This window comes from Diabrotica undecimpunctata, chromosome 5 (assembly GCF_040954645.1).
Source record: "Diabrotica undecimpunctata isolate CICGRU chromosome 5, icDiaUnde3, whole genome shotgun sequence".
In the NCBI taxonomy this organism is placed as follows: Eukaryota; Metazoa; Arthropoda; class Insecta; order Coleoptera; family Chrysomelidae; genus Diabrotica; species Diabrotica undecimpunctata.
Window position 1 is genome coordinate 94,485,344 of NC_092807.1, and position 27,993 is coordinate 94,513,336.

Here is a 27,993-nt window from a genome sequence, read left to right on the forward strand (position 1 = left end):
ACCAATCCAACGGTAACTTTAACATCTTAACTGTAAATTAGACATAATGTAGATCAAATCTTATTTAATAATTTTTAAAGGGTTTTTACCCACATATTTAGTGGCTACATCCATGTATTAACTTGTAAGTATTAACCACACTTTTACATTAACCTTAGTCAAAACTTAAATCTTTTCATGTTCTTTTTAATTAAGTGGTTAAATACTATTTTAGGACACTGATGATGGAATATTTATTCCGAAAACGTTTTGTCAATGCAACATAGCCCAACTGGGTTTTTTATATACCTTTTTATAAAGGATTTTATTCAAAATTATATAAACAGTAATCTATAAAAACACCATACTTACTTGACAGAACAAAACAAGAATAAAATACAAATATTAATACTAAAGGCGGTTACAGACACAACTGCAAGCTTGTCCAGCATAGTTGTTTAATCTTTTTGTACAAGTATGCACAATTTGCCTTTGGCACCTTACGTACAAGAATGCTTGATAATAATAGAGGGAGTTTAATAAAATATGTCGAGCTCGGACGACGATACGCTCGCTACGCGAATAAAAAAGCGTGCGGTGTGGTGTAAACAATGGTTGATGAAAAGGAAAACCTATTCTTACATTAGCGTAGTAAGTGAGCTGAAAATATATCCGCGCGACTGGCACAATTATCTTAGAATGAATGAACAGACGTATTTAAACCTTTTGTCTCTTTGACACACCTTTGATTCAAAAGCAGGATACGATCATGAGAGAAGCCATAACACCATATGAAAGATTTCTTGTGACTTGAAGGAGTTATTAAAACCTAAAGTATTCAACTATTAGTGCGTTCTTCATCTTCAACTTTTTTCATTTCTCTTCTATAATTAGTCTGGAAGGAGTTAATTTTTTTAATATCTGTATCCTTATCGGCATTAACGCCAATTAACCTATATTTTTCTAATAATATTTTGTACGCTACATCTCCCTTTGCTTTGTTATGATAATCTTTGGATTTAACGTGCCAAAGACATGGCTGATTTTGGTATTCTTGAATAAACTCTTGGAATAAACCAATGATTCATGGTTAACCTTTTTGCGATCATTAGTCATGACGAAAATTACTCGAATGCTACATCACAAAGCAACACAACGGACGCCAACTTGTTCAAGCTTAAAAATTTTGGGTAAGCACGTACCGTTTTGCTTGCGCAAGCGCGCTTAATTCAAGCATGCATAATTAAAGGCGGCTACAGACACACATGCAAGCTTGTCCAGCATGCTTGTTCAATCTTTTTGTACAAGTATGCACAATTTGCCTTTGGCACCACACATACAAGCATGCTTGATAAAAATTGAGGTAATTTATTAAATTTCGAGTCTGTAATTATTTACAAACTAAGAACCAATTTAGGAAATAAAAGTAAAAAATAAACACAACGATTAACAAGCAACGTTCATCAATCGAAACGAAAGTAAATCTTGCTAAAACAAGTAATAACTCTACTAATTTTTAATAATTTAATAGAAATGCAAAACCGTATGGCTTCTTACGTATCTTAGCGTGATTCTGTCTATTCCCAGTGCATCTTCATTCTGAATAGACTGTATAATGAATAATAAAAATATTAATATTTTAATGTGTTTTATTCAGATTTATGTGGATGTTTACCTATAGGCTATACCAATTTTTTTCTTGAACCTTCCTTATTTCAACAATATATTGCCAATTTTTGCAAAATTTTGTGTGTTTTTACATTTCTGTCATGCTTATAATCACTGTTTAATTATAGCACATAAATACGACTTGTTTTAGTGGGAATTGGAGAATTTGCCAACTTCGCAGCGTACACCTTTGCACCAGCTTCACTTGTTACCCCATTAGGTGCATTAAGTGTTTTAGTTGCAGCTGTTTTGGCTTCTAAATTTCTAAATGAGAAAATCAACATATTTGGAAAGGTATGTATTTGACTACTATACTATATTAACTTGAGTTCGGTATCTTTGTTGTCAGTAGAGGTACAAAAAGTAGTTTGTCGAGCGAAATATCTCTTGTTTTTTAGTTGGGCTGTGTATTATGTATATTAGGATCAACGATACTGATTATACATTCCCCCAAAGATGATACGATAGTCTCGATAGATGAACTGCTCAATCATGCTCAGAATACCGCATTTATCAACTATATCATTACCATTACAATTATGGTATTTTTAATTTTGGTTGTCTTCGGCCCGAAATATGGTAATCGACATGTTGTGGTATATCTAACATTATGTTCTGCAGTTGGTAGCTTCACTGTGATGGCTTGCAAGGCATTAGGAATGAGCATTAAGGAAAACGCAGGTAGGTAGAAATGGGGATATGAATGAATTATTCCGTACTTATCATAATTTAATATTTTTGACAGCAATTTTTAAATTTTTTGCAGCCTTAGAAATTAATCAACCAGCAAACTACTGGTTGCCATTCGCGCTATTCATTATAGTACTTGTATGCATTTGTTTACAAATGAACTATCTAAACAAAGCGCTTGATCTCTTCAGCACTACTGTAGTAACGCCAATATACTACGTACTTTTCACTACTCTAGTCATTATAGCATCGTCAATTTTGTTCGAAGAATGGAAGGTGATGAGCGGTGTCGACATGCTCGGTGCCGTATGCGGATTCCTGGTTACAGTCGTCGCTATATTTCTTTTAAATGCCTTCAAGGATACTACAAATGGACAAATGGTTCAGAGGACTAATTCTGTCCAAAGCGGATCTCTCGGTAGCTATGGAGCTAGGTCTGTTTAAGTTTTATTTTGAGCTAAAAAAAACTGCTTTATTTGCCTATTTTGGCATCGATTTTTTGGTTTATAGTACTAACTGCATGTGTGCATGAATTTTAGTAAGGCAAGTTAGAAGCATAAAGGGTTTTTAATGGCTTATTAATTGAGGCCACCAGAACCAGAGTGGCCCAAGTGACATTTTTTCATATTTAGATTTTATCACAAAAAACGATGTGAAATAATAATATATTCAAAGCCACAGTAGCCCAAGATTAGTTCTCTCTGGGAATAACAGATGGCGACACTAGTATTGTTTTGGCATTGTTTGGCACTCTGGCATTGGCAACGCTTAACTGTCATTGTGATTATTATTGAGAGGTTATTTGCGTGTGTTTCTCATTTTATAACAGTGTTTTAATTAGAAAATCAATAAAAACATGAATGAAAGTGAGGACGAAGGCGCGGAAGGCACTGCATGTAACGTAAAAGGTGAGTTTCTCTGTTATTTAATCAATAACTCAACTGTTATAACCTTTGTCAAGTTAACATAACCTACAAAAAAACATTAATTGTACTGTTTTAATTTTTTCAAAGTTTGCATCTTACATAAACAGTAATTATTGTTGTTTGTTTGCTGCAGATGTTCCTGAAGCTGTAGCAATTGCACATGATGGAGGGAGTGAGGCTGAAACTACTAATAACATCGAAAATGGATTACGAGATATACTTGGATTAAGCCTAGAGGAGCCCTATCAGGATTCAGGTTCCGAGTATGTTTCAGATCATCGCAGCAGGAGTTGTTCGCCAAATTTGCAACATAATCTTGAAGATTTGTCTAATGAAGAAGACTAGTCGTCAGTTTCTACAAAGACGACAAGGAAACGTATTCGCAAGGAAAATACGATAAAAAAAAATGTAAGAAAAAACAAACGAGCTAAAGGTGAGGAATACACTTACACTAAAAGCGTTCTCGTTCTCGCTAAAACGATAAATACACAATATCGATGTTCCTGTAAAGAAAAATGCCACGAGAAGATCGATCCTGAAAGACAAAGAGTATTATTTTCCAAATTTTATGGATTATCAAATTTCAATTTGCAAATCTCATACCTGTGTTCACTCGTAAATATCGTAATTAAAGCAAGATCATGTAAACAAAATTCAAACGATGCCGCAACAAAGCCGAGAGAATTTTTCAGACTGTATCATTTACCAGATATGAACGGAAAACAAATTCGTGTTTGCAAGTCATTTTTCAAACATGTCCTTTAAGTATCAGATGGACGTCTCACAAGGGTTTTGAAAAATAAATCAGTTGGTGATATACCCCCTATTGCCAAGCGAGGTAAACATGTCCCAAAAAAACAAAACCCCTGAGCTGAAAGAAAATGAAGTAAAGGAGTTCATTAATACTTTCCCAAAATACGATTCACACTACACCAGACACAAAAGTGAGACAAGGCAGTATTTGCCACCTGATTCGAATTTGACAATAATGTATTCCGAATATAAAAAGAAAGTCAGCGAACCTGTTTTTAAATACATCTTTGAAAAAATATTCACTGAGAAGTTCAACTTATCATTCCATGCTCCTATAACAGATTCATGTAAGAAATGCGATAATTTCAAAGTAAAAATGAAGGCTTGTGAAAATAGTGAACATTCCAAGAAGACCGAACTTACCACTGCCAAGAAGATTCATTTAAGAAAACTAGAAAGTGCCATGAATAATATGAAAATTGATATACAGTATGCAGAAGAAAACAATGACATCACAGTAATTATATTTGATCTGATGAAGATTCTTCCGGTAATTTCAACTGGTTTATGCTATTATAAACGGCAGCTATGGACTTACTGTTTAAGGATTCACAATGCTGCTACCGATGACATTTTTATGTATGTTTCGGACGTATCGACTGCATCCAGAGGGCCACAGAAAATAGGTTCATGTTTATTAACATTTATTAGAGGTAATAGACGTACAAACAAACTAATAATGTACTTAGACCAATGTGGCGGTCAGAACCGCAATATAAAAATTGCGGTGTTGTGTATGTACATTGTATCAAATCCAGCTTATACTGCGGAACAGATTGATCACAAATTTACAGTGAGCGGTCATTCCTACTCATCTTGTGACCGAGCTTTCGGCTTGATAGAAAAGCAGAAGAGGTATTTCTCAAACATATATATTCCGGAGCATTGGAACACCGTGATAACAGCAGCGAAAAAAAAAGAATCCATTCAAGGTAGTACAGATGAAACGAGACGATTTCATATCGACGAAAGCCTTAGAAAGTAACATTACGAACAGAAAGATAAGCGTTGATAGGTCTAAAGTAGAATGGCTAAAAGTGCAGTGGATGCTGTATAGTAGAATGCATCCATTCTCCATGTATTTTAAGTATTCGCATAATCCAGAAGTCCTTTTTACTGAAGTTAACTTAAGTAAAAGTAATTCTCAAGATGCTGCTAACCTAGAGCTCGAAACACTATATCCGGGTAGAAGAAACATCGACCCTGAAAAAAAGAAAGACCTTCTGTGTTTACTAGAATATGTTCCTCCCATCTATTATCAATTCTACCACCAACCAGCAGACTCTAACACTGCAAGAAATGAATTAGACGGAGCAATAAGCGATTTTTCAGTAGTGTATAATGAAAACATTTAAAAACAATAAAAGTGAAAGTCTGATTACAACTTAAGTAAAAAAACTAGCAGTAAGTTTTAATTTGTAATTTTTCAGTTTAATAAAAGTCATTATCTCTGGTATATTACATTTATTTCTATGGGATGGGTTGTTTTCATACCCGATGGCCTATTATTCTTACTTTTATTGACATGCTTCTCTCAAACAGCCAATGTCAAAGTGGCCCAACTGTTAAAAAAATTACAAATACTTACAAAATTAGCATCAGGCTAAAGCCCATTACAATCTTAGTAATTTTTAAAGTATTATGCTGCGAACTAAGCAATGTGTTTAATATTTACTTAATTTTCTACATTAACTCGAAAATTTCACTAAACTATTTTGGCCCATATCTCTAGTTTTGATTTCTATCACTTGGGCCACTCTGGTTCTGGTGGCCTGAATTTAGGTTGTAATTTCATTTTATTTTAATGTGTCTAACTAGCTAGGAGTATGGGTACATCAATTCGCTTCAATTTTAAATTAAAAAAATTTTCATACTCGATGACCCGATTTTGTTGACTGATTCTTAAAGAACGTACGTAACGGTCGGTCACATATTTTTTACATTATATACTATAATAACAAGAAATGCATAATGACATGATCATCTTTGATCTGTTTTTGTTGTAGATTGTTTATCAGGATATGGGAAATGAGTCAATACTCACAATCTTAAGTAGTTTTTATTATTTAATGATGGTACATTTTTTGCTACCGGTTTCAAGCCTTACAATATTTGCCTCATCATCAGGCCACAGTACGTTAGTCCTATTTATGATAAATACTACAAGCTAAAAGAGCACAAAACAAACAAAGATGTTTCCTGTATCTGATATGTAAGCTATAATTTTGGTTTGTTGAAAGTATAATTCAATGTTAACATAATACCTCTGTAATATACCATATACATACTAATTACTGACTGTAATACATTATAATATTTAGTTTGTCAATCTCACTCTCAATTAATGTTATAGCTGCATGCTTATTATGCTATTATTTAGTATCATTTTATTGTATTGTAGTTATTCATTGTTTGTTTTATGTTATTTGTGTTATTTTAGCTTGTAATTTTTAATATAAATAAGACTAACGTACTGGGACCTGATGATGAGGCAAATATATTGGTATTTCCCATATACTGGTATTATGGACTTACATTGGCAACCTTTTCATCATTTGTAGATTATTTAATTTGAAATCTTCTCACTGATAATATCTTCCCTTTCCATAATAATGTGGAAAATCGGAGACAGGTCAATTTTGCTTTCAAGAACTTTAAGTGAATGTTGTAACAATATTATTTGCTTATTGGGACTAAAAGGGGGATTGAACAATTACTGGGCTTGGAGATAGAGTAAGCAAAAAAATTGAAACGTTTGCGAGCGGCTACACATGTTTTGGTTGGAGAGCAAGATCCTGGATAAGGATGCCTTTTTTTGGGGACTGGGAAAAAATAAATTCGCCTGCTTTATAGAAAGAAAGGTTTAGGGTTTTTCTTTCCTAAAAATTTTTAAGGGTGAATATTTAAAAAAATATATATTTTTCTAAACTCCTAGTTTATACAGAAAAATTACATGTTTATTTTTATTTTACATAAAGTTATTACAAAAAAATATTTAAATCTATTAAAAAACGTTACATTAAATCTTCCAACAACAAAACAAAATTTAAAACTATGGTTATATACCAAATGGTACCAAATGAAAAAGTTGTAGTAACTGTCATATGTCTAAATGAGATACCAAACTTTTCTGAATTCTTAATTAATTATCAAAGGTTAATTTTATTCAAAAGAAACTAAAATATGTCAATTAGCTGATACATAAAATTTATATTTATTTGTAAACTTTTTAAATTTGGAGCAAATTTTGGTGTATTAACGATAAATGTTTATTTAGAAGTTCCCACAAACTTGACCAAAAAATCATTGTCCCACAATCCAGATCCGGTCCTTAAGAGACTCAAAATGGAGGCTGGACAAATCTTGGGAGAAATCAAATACCAAAACTGGGCTCCAGGTTATCCTGGGTACTATATTTGATCCTTTAAATTCGGCTGCTTATTTTCCACTTAAAACCATGTCCGCTTACTTAGCCCTCAGGACGCTGTTATTAAATCCCTTGGCACATGATACGGCTTACAACAAACGGCGAATAACTTACATTACAAAGATTATAAAAAAAGACAAAATGCATGGTTCTTCTTCTCATAGTATCGTGCACCTATAGTGTGTTGGCGAATTATCTTAAGGCCAGACCTCTGTCTTTTGCGGCATGCAAAAGATCGCCAGTGTTATTTATGCCTGTCCAGTTCTTTAGGTTCCGTAGCCACGACATTTGTTTGCGACCTACTCCTCGTTTGCCTTCAATCTTTCCCTGGATGATTAGTTGAGAGATTGCGTATTTTTTTCCTCTAAGAATATGGCCGAGGTATCCAATTTTTCGTACCTTGATCAAATTGAGTAGTTCTCTCTCAGTATTTGCCTTTCTTAAGACTTCCTCGTTTCTCACCCTATCTGTCCATGGTATGCGGAACATTCTTCGCAACGTCCACATTTCGAAGGCCTCCAACTTATTAATGGAAAGTACGCTTAACGTCCATGTTTCCATACCGTATAACAATATGGACCATACATAGGATTTAACCATCCTGTAGCGGAGATTGAAGGAAAGATTGCGGTTACATAGTCGCGGTTTAAATTTGATAAAAGCTTGTCTTGCTTGTTCGATACGGCATTTTATTTCTTGTTGAGGATCCCATTGGTGATTCATCATCATTCCCAAGTATTTAAATGTTTTCACTTGATCGGTTGTATTCTTAAAAGTGCGTTTTTTCTTATTGCCATGCATTTAGATTTTTCAGCATTTATCTTCAAGCCATATATTTTTCCTACGGTGTTTATTTTATTTAACATCAACTGCATATCATGTTCGTTGTCTGTTATTATCGCGATGTCGTCGGCGTAACGAATATTATTTATCGGGAACCCGTTTATCTTTATTCAACACTCAGAGCCTTTCAGTGCCTCTGCAAAAATGTTCTCCACATAGAGATTGAAGAGCATAGGAGACAAAATACACCCCTGTCGCGGTGTATTTTGTCTCCTATGCATGGTTACAACAGCAAATTTAATAAGATGTAAATTGCAGCTGGAAGGTCAGATAATAGAACAAGTAATGGAGTTTAAATATCTAGGCATCACATTATCTAGCTACGGAAAGCTCGAAATCGAAGTGGAAGATCAAGTGAATAAAGCAAACAAATCACCTCTTTCTTACCATACACTTGGAGTTAAGGCAAACTTTGCCGGTTTTTTAAAACCTTATGAAAACGAACCTTACTCGCCGAGTCCGTCCATTGCCTTTTCTGACCGCTACACTATTCCATCTTCCTCGTGTCAAAATCGTACATTCTCGTACCAGATCTTACATAGTGGCTAATAGGGAGCCTCCTCTGCGACGCCTTGGATACGAAATTAAACCCTAAAGGGCCGAGAAAAAAAATATGTTACAATATTATAGCCCTTTAGATAAACCCCTATGAAGGGTGCATAAAGAGATTTGTAAGGAACATTTACAATTTTACATGGAAAGGGGACCAATAAATTTCTTGTCCATAATAGTATTCATCGTATAATTTGAATTTTGCAACTTAATGTTTAATCACATTATAAGGTTGCAAAATGTAATGTAATGTAATGTTTAATCACTAACTGATTGCAGAAGATAACTAAACTGTTAATTATCAGAAAGATCTGAATTATTATGTACAATAGCATTATATCAATCTCTACATTTGGGAAAATCGATAATCTCGCCCGCAAATATATTTAAAGTTAGTGTTTGAAGGTTTGCATTGGTTTTTAATCTAATTGGTGGATCAGAGGATACATTGAGTTCCTCTAGCAGTAATGTTTAATGCTGAATGATGCTTAAAATAAAGAGGACCTATTTTATTAACGCTATCAGGGAATTCCAATCTATACTCTGTCCTCTTAAGAATGATATCACGAATCATATAACGTATGTATATCATTATCCTCCATAAATCATAGGCGCAGCCTATCTCACGAATGGGAAAATGGAAAATTGTATTAACGTTAATAATTTTTTAATACTATTTTATAATTAAATAATACGATAGAGCTAATATGGACAAAAGTAAAGGGTGGCATAGCGAGAAGTAACAGTAACTTCTTTCAAATTAGTTGATGTGAAAAGACTTTTACCGGAAGCTTTATTGTAAGGCACTGTTAAGGAAGAAGAAAAGTTATGGAACTTAAATTCGTTAGTTAACGAATGCTTATTAGAACCAATTATCATTAAACCACACAACACAACTTCAGATTCAAATGATGATGATAAACACGATGTGATATAATAACTGAACTATGATATTTATTTATTCGCACTTATCTATATGTTCTTTGGTTATTATATAGTCAGAAATTTCTTTAAACATACATTTAATTTGTATGTATTGTACCTATATGCTTTACATATTTAAATAGGGCAATTAAGTTAGATTTTTACTCGACACAACTGTATAGACGCCTTTGACAGTTAAAATGTGTAGTATGAGATATTACAAAAAGACTCTCATCTAGGGATTCATCGATTTTTTAGTGGAAATTATATTAAATAAACAATCAAAAAGTCAAACTTTCCTCATAAATTAAAAACTTATCTATGTAGCAATTTTACGTCAAAAAAAGCCTTATTTTTTACAAACTTAATTGCTCTGATACTATAATAAATTTAGATTATAATAAAATTTAATTTTTCAAATATTTATACCCAATTCCCTGGCACTGAATCAGCAAATCCTTCGTTTTCGTTTTATGTTTATCCTCGAACCTATTGTATCAGCTACCGAAATCTCACAATACAAGGAGGATACAACGAAAGATGGCGAGTAATGACACATTTCTAATGAAAAACACTTACGAGTCATTTAAACTTTTTGAATCACCTTATAGTGTTTCGGACATATTGCATTACATTACATTATTGAATTTATAATCAGTTGTGCTGTGTTATCAAGCTCAAAAGGACAGAATATAATTAATTATTCCCTATCTAAATCTGTGTTTTCCTCAACAACGATTAAATTAATTAACTCAGTACGTCAATCATTAAAACTAGTATTAATATTTTCATAATCTTTTGCAGCAAACAGGAACTCTGGAGATAACGGTACTCATCAATTAAAACTTCATCTGCAAGCTTTTCAGTTTAGTTAATTTTACAAATGTCAACTTCTCGTCTCAATGCACGTAGACGAGCAATTCTATTTAATGTTCTAGTTACCATTGTGGATTTTATAATGTAATATTCGTAACACTAAACCTTTAAAGGTTGATCTCAATTAATAAGTTCAGTATGTAAATACTTTTAAAGTTATGAAACTCAATAAGTAACAACATGGGTAAATATTTATTTTATATTGAGTATGTATAAACGCGAAAAAACACCCCGAGTATTATTAACAAATCAATATTATATTTATCTTTAAATCGGGAAATCCACGCGTAACATATTTTTTAAAGTTAATAGCTCATTAAAATATAATAGCCTTTGATAGAAAAAACAAGTTTTTTTGAATCAAATCGATTTTTTTCTCAACATAGTCCCCTTTTAGCTCGATACACTTAGTAAGACGATGTTAAAATTTTTTTATCCCCTCCGAATAGTACTTTTGCTCGAGCTCTTCAAAATAGGCCGAAGTTTCAGCGACGACTTCATTATTTGTTGCGAAACGGCGTCCTCCGAGCCATTTTTTTAGGTTTGGAAACAGGAAAAAATCGCCGGCGGCAAGATCTGGGGAATACGGTGGGTGTTCAACCAATTCGTGTAATTTTGCCATGGCGACGGCCGATCGATGAGCCGGTGCATTGTCTTGGTGAAAGAACACTTTTTTGCGTTCCAAACCGGGCTGTTTTCGACGCAATTCGGCTTCGAATCGATTCAATAATGCTGCGTAGTACTCACCATTGATTGTTTTTCCGTTTTTCAAGTAGTCGATGTGGATGATGCCCTTCGCATCCCAGAAAACAGTCACCATCACTTTGCCGGCCGAATGTGCACTCTTTGCCTTCTTCGACCGCCCTTCGCCGCGTTTGAGCCACTGTTTCGACTGTTCTTTGGTTTCCGGTGTGTAATAGTGCACCCAGGTTTCACCAACGGTGATAAATCGGTAAAAAAAATCCTTCGGATCGCGCCGTATCGTCGCCAAAAGCGTCTCCGAAGTGGTCACACGTTTTTGCATTTGATCGATTGTCAGCAAACGCAGCATCCATCACGCAGATAGCTTTTTCATGTCCAAATGATGGTGAATAATGTTATGTACGTGTTCGTAGGAAATGTTTAGGACCTCTATTAACTCGCGAAGCTTAATTCAACGATCTGCCATAATAATGTCATGGACTTTGTTGATCATTTCCGGCGTGGTGACTTCATTTGACACAAAATTTGCTTGCTTTTAACGGCTGTAAAAACCAAACTAATTATTTTTAAAACTTAAAATTTTAACAGGCGTCATGTCATGAATGACAAATGTCACCGAAACCAATTCGGTATCAAGTAGCGACATCTATCAAAGGATAGCTTAATATAAATCTATCCTCATATATATATATATATATATATATATATATATATATATATATATATATATATATATATATATGATTTTAAGCGATATTTTAAAATTATATATCTTGATTGTTTTAATTGATTAAAAATTAGTTTAACTAATTTCAAATCTGTTTCGAAGGACCAATGTACACGTGTATTAATTAACTATAAGAGTTACATCTATCAATTGTTTATTTTAAAGGCGCTGGCGTTTTATGACAAAAAAAAGTTAAATGCAAACTTATCAATTATTTGAATATTGTGTGTATGTAAATTATTATCGTACGCTACCTGTGATGATGAATGCTTCCTTTCTCTCTCCAGCGCGCGGGGCTGTAGAATTTCGTGGCTGGACCGCGTCGAATTACACTTGGAGTGGATGATTACACAAAACTGAAATGTTTCTCGCACGGTGTTTATACGAATACTGTGGTAGAGTCATGTGGGTGCACGCCAAATAAACTTCGCATCCCTTGTATAAGAATATTAGGGCGTACTAGTTACGTAATATAAACACACACACACAAAACGTTAATTAAACAAAATATGAAAAGAAATAATTAATAAAATACGTAATAAGAAATAATAATAAAAAATATATATGGCGGGACGGAAAAGATGAAATCCAAAGATGTCTTATGCGGACATGTCGGTAAAGGGGATTGATGACCCATACCCAAGGGGTATGACCCAAGATGGAAACTTATCGAGAGATGTAATTAGGAAAGCCGACCCCGCATCGGGATATAAGCAAAGAGAAGGACGATGATATTACTGTCTTTTAAGTAATTTATAATATGGTTAAAATTGCAGTGTGAGCCTAAACCTTGTCACAATGTTTTTGGTGTGTTGTTATTAACACGTTGGATGTTGTAGCTTCAACGATATGTCCACTGCCAACTGTCAAAGTTCGGAAGTTCCAATTGAAAGACCTTATATCTATATTTTGGGTCCCAGCCAAAAGGGTAAGAACCAATGATTTAAATAATATCTACAATTATTATTCTCAGTGCAGGCAAACTCTAATTGCTCTTATATGTGTCGAACGCGATTTTTTGGCAACTACTAAGCAAACAATCTTAAATAAGGCTATCATTAAAGATACAATTAAACGCTCCTTTAAAATCATTTGTCACTTGATCCCATGCTATTTGAAACTGTACGAGTGACATTTGTCATTGGGAGTTTGAACCTAGAGGGCTAAAAATATTCACTGAGTTTCCTCATTGAAAACAAAGTTGGTGTCTCTGATTTTTCATCTTATTTGCAAGAATAAAAGTATTAACTGTGAAAAGTGTTCAAATGGTTATCATATATTTTAAAACTGCATGCTTAGAGCCTATCGCTAAGACTTGTAGGAAATCGCTGTTAGACACTTTAGACCAGGGAACTTACGATTTTTCTATGACACTCGTTGATACACACTATGCAAATCATTAAACGTCATGTTTTACTTATAAAAAATATATAATCACTGTAAGATCGCTATTTGATTTTAAATACTAAAGGTGAAGATCGGTAAATTATATGGAAAAGTGAAACAATTCTACTGAGAAGGCATAGCAAACCGTTTCAAATGAGGGTTTATAAAATTATTTTTGCTAATTTGTTGCTTAATTATTGCAAAAATAGCTTCAAAAGTCGATGTTTTGAAAATTATTATTAACTTTTCTAAAAATGCACAAAAACTTCGATTTTCCGTGGAAATAAGGACAATATCATTATCAATTTTCAATTAACTCATTTTTATGTTAAATATTGTAAAGTAGGTGTGCGAAGGTAGTGTGGTTTTAAGCTTATAAACAATTAAAATAACTCAGACGCAATAACATGTAGAGAGTTAACTTTTTATTGTCCATGTTGGCCCCTGGTTTAATGCCCTACGACCCAGAATCACCGGTGAGTCGTTCATAAACAATAAGCAATTTAAAAAGAACAGTTTGAAAGATTAAGACCAAATTCAAGTTTAACCAAAACGAGGCATCCATAATGTGCCAAAGATAAAGGGTTTAAAAGCGAAGCGATTTTGCTATTTCAAAAACTGAATTCATAAAATTGCGTTAGGCTTTCACGGCCGTCGTCTAACTTGTTAAACTGTTTGTTCGGGCTGTTAGGCCGTTGTCTTCTTCTGAGATTAGTTCCCGACACTTCGCCAACACTAGGGTTTGGCATCTTCTGGAGATGTTACTGCTTCGCTTGTCCTGCAATATCCCACTTTATCTTGGATAGTTCTTCGTATTCGTAGACTTTTCATCTTTAGCCATAGATTGGATGTTGTATGTGGCTAGTAGTAACTGTTTTTGTTTGTTCCTATCTATTTTGGCGCGTTTTGTTGAGCTTGTGCCTCCTCCAGCATTGCACCCCTACTCAGTTCAGCGTCCCTCCTCTACACAAGCTGAGACCGGCACGGAATACAGTTTACCAATTACAATTCCTTCGTTTTTAACAGATTGGTAAACAGCATTCATGGTAGGTCTTCTTTTGTGGCTATTAGCAAACATATAGATGGTATTTCCTATAACGTGTTCCTCAAATGGATTAATTGATGACTTGAGCCTGGGCTTGCAAATGTTTCTGAGTAATCCATCAATGAAGTTGATGTTTTGTTTTTATTTTCCTTAATTACTCTCTTGGCCCTACTTTCTGAGGTACCAGTTGCTTGAGTTACTCGCTCTATTAGAGATAAAGGAGTTGTGCAATATCCCAAATATTTTTTTCATAAATAAAAAGATAATTTGCCCAGTCCCTCAAGCTCGAGTTCAGCATCTTGGTCCACTGGGCAACATCTTCCTTGTTGTTCCACTCTTCTTACCATCTTTCCATTGATATTTCCCTTTCTTCTTTTTTTATAGCTGTTGTCAAATGCTTTCTTCTCTCATAGAGATGTCTCTTTTCTACTGCTAACACATGCAGAGTAACACAACCCGTGATAGTCCACAAGGCCGCCGCAGATACAGTCCTGTAGGCGCATGCTACTCGCAATAGACTCGTTCTGTCTACTTTTTCATAAGCCTAATATTAGGTATCTATATCTAAATATAATATTATTAATTATTGTGTATTAATTATTGTGTATTTATACAATAATTATTGCGTTCTACATATTTAAAGTGGTAATTTAATTATTCAATTAGCGTTTTGAATTTTTTGTATTGTGTGTGAAAGACAAGTTACATTTTCCTACTATTCTTTATATATTGTTTACTTTATATGGCCTGGGGGGGTTTTAACCCCCAAACCCCCCCCCCCCTGGGTGCGCCACAGCTGTCCATTACTGTTTTCCTGGTAGGATTGAGAACTTGTACACGGTTGGGGTAAATCTAAATTCATTTCGGAAAAACTACTATATATATATATATATATATATATATATATATATATATATATATATATATATATATATATATATATATATATATACAGATATATATATATATATATATATATATATATATATATATACATATATATTCTATATATATATATATATATATATATATATATATATATATAAGTGTAATATCATACCCTTATTCATGTGAAGAGATAGCAGTTTGAATTCGTCTAAAAAGAGTTTATTATCGTTAAAATTCTACAATATAAATTATTAACAATAATAACATAACTAAAATAACTTAACAAATATACAAACCTAAAAAGAGAATCAAGAACAATGCTATTTCTTACGCCATTAAGTAATTTGACAATTGTACCATACAATTTACAATATGTCAATGTCAATAAAACTTAAACAGTCATACAACCTAAAACTTTAAATAACTAAAAATAACTAAGCCCTGCTGTTTCACTTAAAATAAACATAGGTTTACGTTTACATCCCCCTACCAAAAAGGTATGATAAACCATCTAAGTATATGGTTTATCACAAGGCATCAATTTTGAAATATGGAAATAATTCATATCATTCTTTTTGTATCCAATATCTACTTCATATAATGTATTTGAAATTTGTTTTTTTATTTGAAATGGACCTACTCTTACTTCGTCAAGTTTTTTTCTATTTAGTTTTGATTTATTTTCTACATATGCCCAATCTCCCTCTTTGAATTCATAGGATTTTCTATTTTTGTCATACAGTTTTTTATTATATTCATGATGTCGTACCGAATTTTTATAGGCTATTTCTTTATCTTTTGATACATTTGTTGTCTCACACAGTTCCTCGGGAACAATCGGATCTGCTTTTTCAAAAAGCAAATATTCTGGGCTATATCCGGTTACGGAATGATCTGTTTTATTGTATTCCTCTATACATTCTTCAGCTATTTTTGTCCATGCTCGAATTCTAGTTTCATTTTGTTTGCATCTTATTCTGTTAACTAATGTCTGATTAAGTCTTTCATTTAATCCATTCGAGAATGGACAGTCTACTGCTGTAAAAATTAATTGAATATTTAAATGTTTCATATGATTTCTAAATATTTTGGAATTAATTCCTGGATACTGATCTGTTAATAATGTTTTTATGGGGTGTTTATCTTGAATTTTGGCGATTAATTTTATGAAATCATCTGTGGTCTGATTTTTAGAAGTAACTGCAAACGCATATCTGGTGAAGTGATCTACAAGTAAGTGGAGGTATTTTTTTGTCGAACGATTGCCACCAAATCCTCCTATTGTATCTAAGGACATTATCTGAAAAGGTTCTTTTGCTGGACCCAATTGTGACAGAAGACCATATTTTGGACCGATTCTTGTTTTATTTTTACAGCAGATCTCGCATTTTTGACAGATATCCTTTGCTAGTGAATCTATATTCTTAATGTAGTAAAAATTTCTAATTTTGTTTGTTACTTTACCAGCACAAATATGACCATAAAATTTGTGAACTTTTGTTATTAACTCTTTTCCAAAATCTTTGGATAAAATTATTCTTTTTTCATTCTTCCTTAATTTATAAAATATATCTTGGTTCAAAATTGTTCCTCTCATTGTATCTATAACTTGTCGATTATTATTTTGGTCTTGTTTTATCTCAGTTAATGTGACTAGGTTTACTGTTCTTATGAATGTTTCTGCATTTTTCATATTTTCCAACACTGGGTTTCTAGAAAGGCAGTCTGCTTCTACATTTTCTTTTCCAGGTTCATATTTAATGTCGAAGTCAAATTGTGAAAGAAAATGTGTCATATCTCCTAATTCTTCATCTGGTCTTGTACGAAGTTCTCTTCCCTCAAGGGGTTTATGATAACGAGAAATTTTCTTCCCATTAGCCAGTATTGCCAAAATTTTATTGCTTCTTTAATTGCCAGGCATTCTAAAAAAATAGCCTTTTTATTTTTTTGATATTTGTTCAATTTTTTTGAAAAGTATGCTACGGGTTTCATTTCTCCATCTCTTTGTTTTTGTTTCAGAACCGCACCAATTCCTAGAACACTAGCATCTGTATATATAGTTGTAGGAGCATTTGGGTTAAAAATGGCTAGTATAGGTTCAGAACAGAGGATATTCTTTGCCCTATCAAAAGCTGTTTGGCAGCTTAAAGACCAGTGGAATTTGATATCTTTTCTAAGTAAATTATGTAGTGGCTCTAATAACCTAGCTGAATCTTTTATATATTTGTGGTAAAAATTTACTTTTCCCAAAAACTGTCGTACTTTTTTTCTCGTGTCTGGTGCTGGAAAATCTCTGATCGATATTAAATTATCATGTAACGGACGAACTGAATTGTGTCCCACAATGTGTCCCAAATATTTAACCTCTTCTCTTGCAAAATTACATTTTAGAAGTTTGAGCCTAAATCCCTCTTCAATAATTGCTTTCATAAGTCTTTCTATATGGTCTAAGTGTTCTTCAAATGATAATGAGAATATTAAAATGTCATCTATGTAGTTTATACAAAATGAATTTAAATTATGCTTCCTGATAATATTACTTAAAATTCTTTGAAATATTGCGGGAGATGTTTTAAGCCCAAAAGGTAAGCATTTCCATTGCCAATGACCACTTTGGGTAACGAAGGCTGTCTTGTATTTATCTTTTATCCGAACTGGAATACACCAAAAAGCAGAATTTATATCTAAAGTAGTAAAGAACCTAGCATTCCTTGTTTTGGTCAAAATCTCGTCAATTAAAGGAAAAGGTTGGGGTTCAGGAATAATTAATTTGTTTAACTCACGAAAGTCAATGCACAATCTTGTTTTAGATCCTTCATCTTTTTTAAAAGCCAATGTAACAGGTGCTGCAAAAGGTGAAGATGATTCTTCTATTAAATTTGCTTTTAATAATTGTCCTATTTGAAATTCTATCTCTTTTTGGTCTTCTATCGAGCATCTATAGGGTCTTTTTGCAACAAATTTATGTTCTAAAAGTTTAATTTGAGCTTCATTATTTTGAACCTGCCCAATGTCAAATTTATGTTTTGCAAAAATATTGTCATATTTATTTAGTAATATTTCTATTTTATTTTTCTGATATGGCAATAAATGTTGTAATTTTGCTTCAAAAAGTTCTGTGGGAATTCCCTCATTAAAGTTTATGGAGTATTCTGTAATATTAATATTATAATTAAATTTTTCGATTTTTTCTTCAATTTTTCCGTATAATCTTTGATAAATCTCTAAATCAAAATCTTGTTTCATTTGAAAATTTAAAATAGAATCTAATCCGAGTAGAATATCGTACTCAAAATATTCATCATTAATTACAAAAAGATTAATATTTTTCTCAATTTTATTAATTTTCAGTTTTGCAATTAGTTTTCCTGTAAAATTTGTTCTGCCATTTATCGTTTTAAACATATTCCTATCTTCTTGAATATCTAATCCTAACTTTCTTGCCACCTTCGAATTCAGAAGAGTAACATTTGAGCCTGGGTCATAAACTCCACATAATTCTTTATTATTTAGGAATACTTTTAATTTGATCAATGGCAGCAAATCTAGTTTTTTTGTTCAGTTACTGTTTCATTTAATGTCTCCTGTATAGCAATATTATTAATATATTTAATATCATTTGATTTGTTTTCTTTTGTTACCTTTTTATCTTTTTGCTTTAAACGGCATATTGCCTCTGGATGAAACCTCCCAGGGAATCCTTTTCTATCACAATATTGACAAGTAGTTTTCTGTTCTTCTGGTATTATAGTAGATTTTTGATAAAAATTTGGTTTTGTCTCCAATTTATTCTTCTTTTTTATAACTAAACTTTCCAATTTTCGTAATTCACCTACCAATTTTTCCATTGTTGTAACGTCAGCTCTATTAATATTATCTTGTATATAAATTGGCAAATTTGTTACAATTAAATCAATTAGTATATCAATGGGAAAATCATTCTTTATATTTAGCAATAAATTTTCTTTACGAAACGCATAATCAACAATACTACCACCTATATACCTAAAAGAATAAGCTTGCCTATGATTATGCCAACCTGTTTCACAAAAACTATCTAAAAAATTAATTTTCCATACCTCAAAACTGTTATCTAAGCCTAATGTTATTATTTTTGATTCAAACCATTCTTTTGCTATTCCATCAAGAAACAAACGTAGAATCAAAATCTTGTCTTCGTCAGCAACCACCTCACATCGCAAACATTCTGATTCGAAGGTCTTGAGCCATGAATTCATTGGAACATTATTTCCATCAAAATTTCGAAGTACAAAATCATCTTTTATTTTTTTTAAATTTTTCTTTTCAACTTTAGGTAAATTTGTGTCATTAAATTTCTGGAGCAACTCAGCAAATGATGGAAATTGTTCAGCTGTTTCTATCTTCTCATACACTGGTAATAAGGTCTGTTGTAAGTACTCACTTTGATAAACCACATCACCATCTGAATCAAAATAAATCTCCTTCAAATTGTCTTCTAATGCTATAGTACATGTTCTAAAGGATCCTCTTGTTTTCATAGATGCTAATATATTCTTCACTTTTTTCAGATGAAATAGTTCAGAATGATCAATTTGAAGTTGTTTTTCAAAGGGGATTTCATAATAAAAACGGGACCCTGTTGGCTGCAGCCACTTAAATTTATATACATTTTTCTTACTATCACTACTGTTTGCTTCTATAGCCATGCAAATTCTCATTGATGTAAAATTCATTCTTAAATATCGTTTTATCCAAATAACGGCTTGGAAATTTATAGTTATCACTATATTTTTTTTATCAGCTTAAATTCTTGATTTATAAGTGTAATATCATACCCTTATTCATGTGAAGAGATAGCAGTTTGAATTCGTCTAAAAAGAGTTTATTATCGTTAAAATTCTACAATATAAATTATTAACAATAATAACATAACTAAAATAACTTAACAAATATACAAACCTAAAAAGAGAATCAAGAACAATGCTATTTCTTACGCCATTAAGTAATTTGACAATTGTACCATACAATTTACAATATGTCAATGTCAATAAAACTTAAACAGTCATACAACCTAAAACTTTAAATAACTAAAAATAACTAAGCCCTGCTGTTTCACTTAAAATAAACATAGGTTTACTTTTACATATATATATAGAAGTAAACGTTAAATAGTGGGTTTGCAGCAATAAAAAATGAAACGTGTACTCTTTTAAATTTTTATTCCAAGCTTTCGGACATTGGTTATGTCCTTCATCAGGGAGCTACAAATGTGATGAATAAATTGTTGGCGTTGGTATAATTAATTAAAAAATTCACTACTTACAAACTTAATGAGGTTGTATCAACGAAGATGTATTATAATGTTGATAAAATTTGTCATAGTCTCTCATCTTTTTTAATATATAAAACCTATTTTTATGTTTAAAAATTTAAAAAATTACTGTACTGAATATTTGTTACTACTAGATAAATGCAATAATAACACAAACAATAATTTATCAATTGACATTTAAAAGAATTTTGTCGGAATAATGTCATGTATTTATTTAGAATAATTAAGTGTTTTTGGATGTACAGTAATTCTTAAATTTTTAAACATAAAAATAGGTTTTATATATTAAAAAAGATCTCATCTTTTGCCGTGTTTTGCATTTATATTAATTCGAGTAGTTTTTGATGTGTTTCACGTGTTTATATATACATATATATATATATATATATATATATATATATATATATATATATATATATATATATATATATATATATATATATATATAATGAACCAGAAGTATTATATTGCATCCAATTTTCTTAAAAATGCCGATCCAAACTTATACAAATTGGGCCGAGAGTCGACATATGCTGTTGAATTGAAGCGATGCTAGCGCGAGCAGAATGGTTTCAGAAAATGCATCCAAATATATTACAGTCACCGTGCGCTATTGCCACTAATTGTCATTCGTAAAGTAATTTAATGAGTTCTTGAAAAATATATTTTATCTTTAAATATTTGAATTAACTTGAAATAGGATTCTGTAGTTTTAACTACTGATAATAAATTTTAGATTTTAGGGGATGCAATGCATCCATGCACCGCACCCCGTTTTTGAAACAGGAAAATGGAGAAATAAAAAAAGACCAACTCGTGTTCTAAGCTTTTGAAGCTATTTTTACAATAATTAAGCAAAAAATTAACAAAAATATTATAGGATTTTCTATGCTTTTTTAGTAAAATTGTGTCACTTTTCCATATAATTTACTGGTCTTCACCTTTAGTGTTTAAAAAATATACTAACAAAGAAAAAATCTGAGGAAAAAGGCTCTTTATTTGCTAATTTCTCTGGTCTACTTATATACCATCTTAAATGAGTAACACCAACTCTTTCTAATATTTTTAGGTTTTCGGCGCCATTGTGAAACAATAGTTTTAATAGCAGATATAGATATTGATGGGCTTTTCGTAAAGCAGCAAAATTGTAAAGTGAGATATTAATAGGTACATTTGGATCGTTTAGGAATAGAAAACTATATTTAGACGATAAGTATTCAATATTTTTGACCTTCTACAAGTTCGTTATTTAGTAGCTACATTGGTATACTGTATATTGGACTTATACTTCCTATCTGACATACTAACTCATGGTAGTCATATATACCATATCTGGTATCAATATTCGATACAACGTGACAACACTTTAGTGCTATAAATTTTGTATGTCGGTAAAGTATTTGAATGATCTGCCACATCCTTATGGATTAATCAGCGTTAACACTTACTCTGATACCAAAATATCTCATACTTTCCCCCTACATTACTAATATAACTTCATCTTTAAACTGTGAGAAATTCTTAATATTTCTCGCCAGGATGTCAAAACACGCGTTGACGATGATTGGATGAATATCTCGTGAAACCGGACTCATCCTTACAGAGAACTGGTCACCATTCATATATTCAATCCAATTCAAATAAATTCTAGTAGATTTTAGGCGGTGTCTATAATGGTTTGTAGTTAGAAGAAGTTGACGTTGTGGATTAAGGTTCTTTTGGCCACATAGACCTTATCACATTGCGACTTGAAATATCTATGTATTATAGTTTTCGGGTAGGTTTAGCCCCTGCTGTCTATATCTAGCCTCTTTTGGGTGGAGGTTCAACATACACTTAAATCGAGCAGCTTCATGTTCACTCGTTGGATCTTTCAATTCTTGCAGAGGTTTATTGCGATTTTCCTGAAAACTATGCATTAGTTTCACTCATACAACTTTCCGATCCAAGGAAAATAGGACGATATTTTAACTTCTTTAATTAAAGCAGAAGTACGAGCCTCGAGATTTTCTAAGGATCCGGAAATGACTGCGCGTCAAGAAGAGCATTCATATGCTTCAGCAAACACGCGAGCTCCAAACGGTCCAGACATACAACCGTCTCAGGCAGTTCACCATCTAAATTGGGAGCCCTGTTATAATTAAGACAGCCTACTTCCACAGCCAGTTCATCCAACGTGAAAGGAACCTCACACTCAGCCCCGACGTCTCTCCGCACACCGTGTACTGACCTTGTGGAAACAGGTCGTTGACGGTCTACAGCTTCCGGTCCAAGAGTTTGTCCTACGGAGCACAGGCGTCGATCTTATATTCTTCACCCTAGATATCCTCGTCCAGGTTTTCGCACAGTCCCCTCCAGTACCTTTTCTTTTCGGTTAGGATCCTCGCAAATTCCATCTCTCCGCACTCCTTGAATTATGACGTCATCGATTCTGTCTCGTACAACGATAATTATTTACGTATTACAATTATGCTTGCGATTGGTGCAAATTTCAGCGGTAAGATAGTGTTGCCAAATTGTATCATTCTTAACGTGATCTCATATTATATGATAAGGCACTGTCGGATAGAAAATATAAATTCAAATTATGATGTACTGTAGATTTTCGTGCCAATTTTCATTAGCATATCAACAAGTTCATGTCAATAACATTGTATATTCTACCTTTATGCGTTGTGCCAAAATGAGACTTAAATATATGATGACATTGGTACAATAGCAAAATAGTTTATTAGAAAAATTTGATATTTCATTAAACTTTGGATTAAAGTTATAATGAATAATATTACTCTAATTATAAATTTCTCTTTGTCAAAGTACCAGTGACCTATTTACCGACCATTTTACTTATATCTAGAAAGATCTGTCACCATTATTATACCTCTTTATTAGTAGATGATTTACGAGCTACCTACCCGATTAAAGAATGTTTCGTTAATTTGTACTATTCCAAATATTCAGTTAATATTAATAATTAAGTTTGTTTTATTTCTTTTTTCTTTTTGTTTCTTTTATTTTCCTATTTTTTCATGTTGTATTTCGTGAAACATCGTTTTTGGTAACAGAATATTGACAAGTACAATGAAGTCATTGAATAACTTGTTGTAATATCATCCAGCCTGTTGAGTTTACTGTTTAACACATATGTAGACGTTCTCCCATGTTCTGAAATGCTTGGTTTGATCTGAATCTTCAGGTCATTAATCTATCGTTCTCCCATAACACATGATCACTCCAGTGTTCCACTTTAATTCGGCAATTTAATTTCAGAGCATTCATGTTTTTATTTTTTTCTCATCTTATCAATTTATTTGTTCACGTTTTAGGAGAAGCATAGCTTTCTTATCGTCTACGCACGGAGCGATGGTTTTTTATTTTAATTTAATTTAATTTATTTAGTTTTATTTTATTCTATTCTATCTATTTTATTTTATTTTTTCTATTTTATTCTATTTTATTCTATTTTATTATATTTTATTCTATTTTATTCTATTTTATTCCATTTTATTCTAATTTATTCTATTTTATTCTATTTTATTATATTTTATTCTATTTTATTCCATTTTATTCCATTTTATTCTAGATTATTCTATTTTATTCTATTTTTTCTATATTATTCTATTTTATTTTTTATTTTATTTAGAAAAACGCATGGGACTTCATTTACTGCTCCCCGTAGTGTGTGGTCGCGCAATCTTTCGTTACATTGCGCGTTCTATTGCATTTCGGTTGTTTTTTATTTTTTTTACTCCTCTGCGCGATCCATTGTACCGATCAATGTATTCCGACCGTAGCGCTCGATAAGAAAGCTATGCTTCTAAAAATTCGCAAAAAGGGGCCCGAAACGTGGAAAGAGATCTCCTAGATCCTCCATCTGGCCGCCTTATAACACGCACTTTGTCAAGAACTGTTCGGCCAAAAACTCCATCACAGTTATAGAGAACCCGCCATATTTGTCATATTTAACACCCTCTGACTGTTACCTGTTTCCCAAAATCAAATAGCCTGTTGAAAGATCACCTGCAGCACTGCTTTGCGCAATGGAAGGTTCACATGGAGCGGTGTAGGAATGCAGAGGTATATCATATCGACGGGAAAAAATAGAAAATATATAATTCTTTAAAATAAAGATGTTATATCAATAGTGTCGGTAATTAATTGGCAGACCTCGTATTTCAGATCATAATATAGTATATTTTGAAAATCATTATAATTATCTTTCTGGCTTTACAACCACATGTAGGTCCTAATCTCCTCAAGAATTTTCCTTCGGCCTTTTCTATCCTTGTTTCTCATGTATTGTTAAGAAATCTTGGTCTGGATCTTCCTTTACTCCTCTACCGTATGGATTAGTCAAGAAATGTTTTTCTTACTGTGTTATTGTACTCTATCCGCACTACTTGTTCTTTCCAATTAAGAAATCGTATTTTGAAGCGTTTGGCGGTATCTGGTTCCTCTTATTATCATTCACACCTCTTCGTAAATGAAAAGATCCTCACTATTTTCCTCTCAAAACATTCTCTAACGTGTTTTCATTACTTTTTGTGAAAATCAACTAGTCGCCAAGGGCCTGCGTAGCGCAAGCGGTAGGATGCTTGCCTCGCATGCCGGTGGTCCGGAGTTCGAATCCTACCGCCAGCAAGAACAACTAGACATTTTTAAAAATGTCTATAGGCCCCAGGTCGACTCAGCCTGAATAAAATGAGTACCTTGGGTAAAACCAGGGGTAATAATAGGCGGTTGAAGCGTAGCACTGGCCATGTTACCTTCCTTGTATGCCGTAGGCCCTAGATATAGCAGACTACCCTGCTATACTCCCAAAGCCGCGAAGCGGTATAAAACGGGAGACTATTATTATAACTAGTCGCCACAGGATTCGTGGTTGTCTGCTTACCTTATCCCTTGCAGCATAGCCAAGAATTTGCTCTGATTTGTAGACCCTAGATTAAACAGTATTTAGAAAAGGGGGTCTCTCTGACATAGCCTGCTATTTGTTATAAAATTTTTTTACAATTCCCCATGAATCCGTACTCTGCACTGGACTATTTCAAGAGTTAGTTTTGGTAAAATTACTGATTTGGAACTCCTAGGTCTCTTATTGCATTTACAGGGTCGTAGGCTGCCTTGTAATCTATAAGTCGGGATTATCTATGCCATATTTCAGTGTTTTTTCTAAAATCCAATAAATAAAAATTATCTAAATATAAATCTGATGAATTAAGTATATTTTGATAGCTTCCCAAATTGTGCCCAAGCAATCTTTTATGGGCATCTATGGGTTGCATAATAGATAATGAGCTTGGTATAATGTGTGTATTATCGGTTGTAGAAAAGTTGCTAACAAGATTCATGATTTAGAAAAGAAACATGGTAAATTTTTAGAAATTTCAGGTACACTGAGATCTTCAAATGGTTAATTGTTTTTGACCTACTGGCTCCTTTAGTCTTCAGTCGGTAAGGGTTCATTGCTGACGAATTTAGTGGTCCGACTTGGAGTGATATCCTGAGCAGAACATCAGCAGACTTTTATTACTCGTTGCAAAATCGACACATATCGTCGATTACTTGTTCATCTTATCTAGTTGGTACTTCTAGATTCTGTGATCAGTGGTATATTGCCTTATGGCTTTCTTTAAAGAACAAAGGTTCTTACTTCTTCCAGAGAAACGGGATTACTCGTTTTGGATTGACTTAAGATTGTCAAATAGATTGGTTGTCTTCGATTTAGCTTTTGTTTATATTAAAACTTTGTAGAACTTCACAGAGCGATTCGAGACCTCTCAAAAGAGATGATGCTCTAACTTTGGTCACACCATATGTGGTTAATTTTCTTCAATAAACCACATGGGCCACAGTGGTATTTACATTGAATGGAATCCAAAACTATTAATGGATAGTAAAGAGAAAACAAATTTTTGCTCCTCCAAGGCTTGATGGCCTTCTAGTTCCATGATTGACATTGCGTTGGATATAATGTCGACTTCTTGATTTTTCGTACCGTTTCACTTAAGTTTTTTAGGCGTGATGTTCTTCCGCTAGGATCAAGTTTATCTTGAATATTTTCCTGTATGATGAATGGGCGATATTATTTTCATCTACATACTCGTGAAGACTATAACTTCTAATTGAAATGAAAGTGAAAATAATTACTTTTAGACTGCTATCGGCAAAAAAAATGTTTTCTTATTACGTACCCGCGAAGAATATTAATTATACAATATTAGACGAATATCGGCTAAAAACATTTTTTGCATCTGCGTGCTAGCGAAGACTATTAAAAGTTTTGCGGCGAAAAGAATTACTTTGGGTAACTGATATGCGAAAAATATTATTTTTACCTTCGAGAACTCGTCTTACAATTACAAATAATATTCTTCCACTCTTCGTAAGCACCATCGGTACATTTGACGTCCTCGTAGTATCCCTGTGTTTGTGATCAATGATTTACAACGTCAAACGGTCAATCTGGGTTCGGTGTGGATGATTTTTGTGTTTCATATGTTTTTCAAGGCTCTCCTCTTTAATAAGTTCTCGAAAAATATTAAATAATTATGAAAATTAGACGAATTCTCACTTTTAATACCTTGTATTATTCCTAGCAATATCTTTAGTATAACGTGACTTCCATATATTACTTTGGTACATACTGCTGTCACTTTCATCTCTACCTAAAATATGTTATTTACTGCGTCTATTTCATCCATCTTTGTCCATCCATCAAGTATATGTAACTTTTCAACTAAAATGTCTTAACTATATACTGGAATGGTGCCATTAAATGTAATATTTACTTCAGTTAGCAAGATTTAAATTTAAAAACTCTTTTTGCTATTATTTAAAAACTAATTCTGCAAATTAGAATAGCAAAAAATTCGCTGTATATAATATTAAATAGACTATTTATCTGCAAAGTGCCAATTATTTCTACTAGCTCGTTCAGTTAGATATAAGTTAACATTTTTTCTGTATAATATAATATTGTAATGAACTTTTGTAGGAACTTTTTTGTAAGAAACTCATTCAACCTCTCAATAGTAAGCCTAGCTTATTTATTATAATATAGGATATTTTTGTGATATTAGTACGTAGGAACAGATCTTTACAATAGTTTACTGGAATGATATGATAGACTGGTTTGTAAAATAAAAAATGCGTTATTTTCGTTACTATATTTTTATTATAAAATTCTCATTGACTTGAACTGTATTAAAATATTTATTACTTTTGTTGTCG

At 32.6% G+C, this 27,993-nt stretch overlaps 1 protein-coding gene across 4 annotated transcripts in view; it reads left to right on the forward strand.

Annotated features, from left to right (window-relative positions):
• spict (magnesium transporter spict) overlaps window positions 1-27,983 on the forward strand; it is a 45,885-nt gene extending 17,902 nt beyond the window's left edge. Inside the window, exons 2-6 of one of the 4 annotated variants that reach the window (XM_072532236.1) lie at window positions 1,799-1,941; window positions 2,046-2,328; window positions 2,414-2,771; window positions 12,967-13,055; window positions 21,830-27,983. In XM_072532236.1, the coding sequence (XP_072388337.1) occupies window positions 1,799-1,941; window positions 2,046-2,328; window positions 2,414-2,771; window positions 12,967-13,055; window positions 21,830-21,924 (968 nt within the window). In that variant the 3' untranslated portion in view covers window positions 21,925-27,983. Of the gene's footprint in view, window positions 1-1,798; window positions 1,942-2,045; window positions 2,329-2,413; window positions 2,772-3,396; window positions 3,513-10,626; window positions 12,087-12,966; window positions 13,056-21,829 lie in introns of those variants that run through there. The other 3 variants (XM_072532238.1, XM_072532237.1, XM_072532239.1) reach the window with 3 other exon arrangements.
• Window positions 27,984-27,993: the final 10 nt, after the last annotated feature.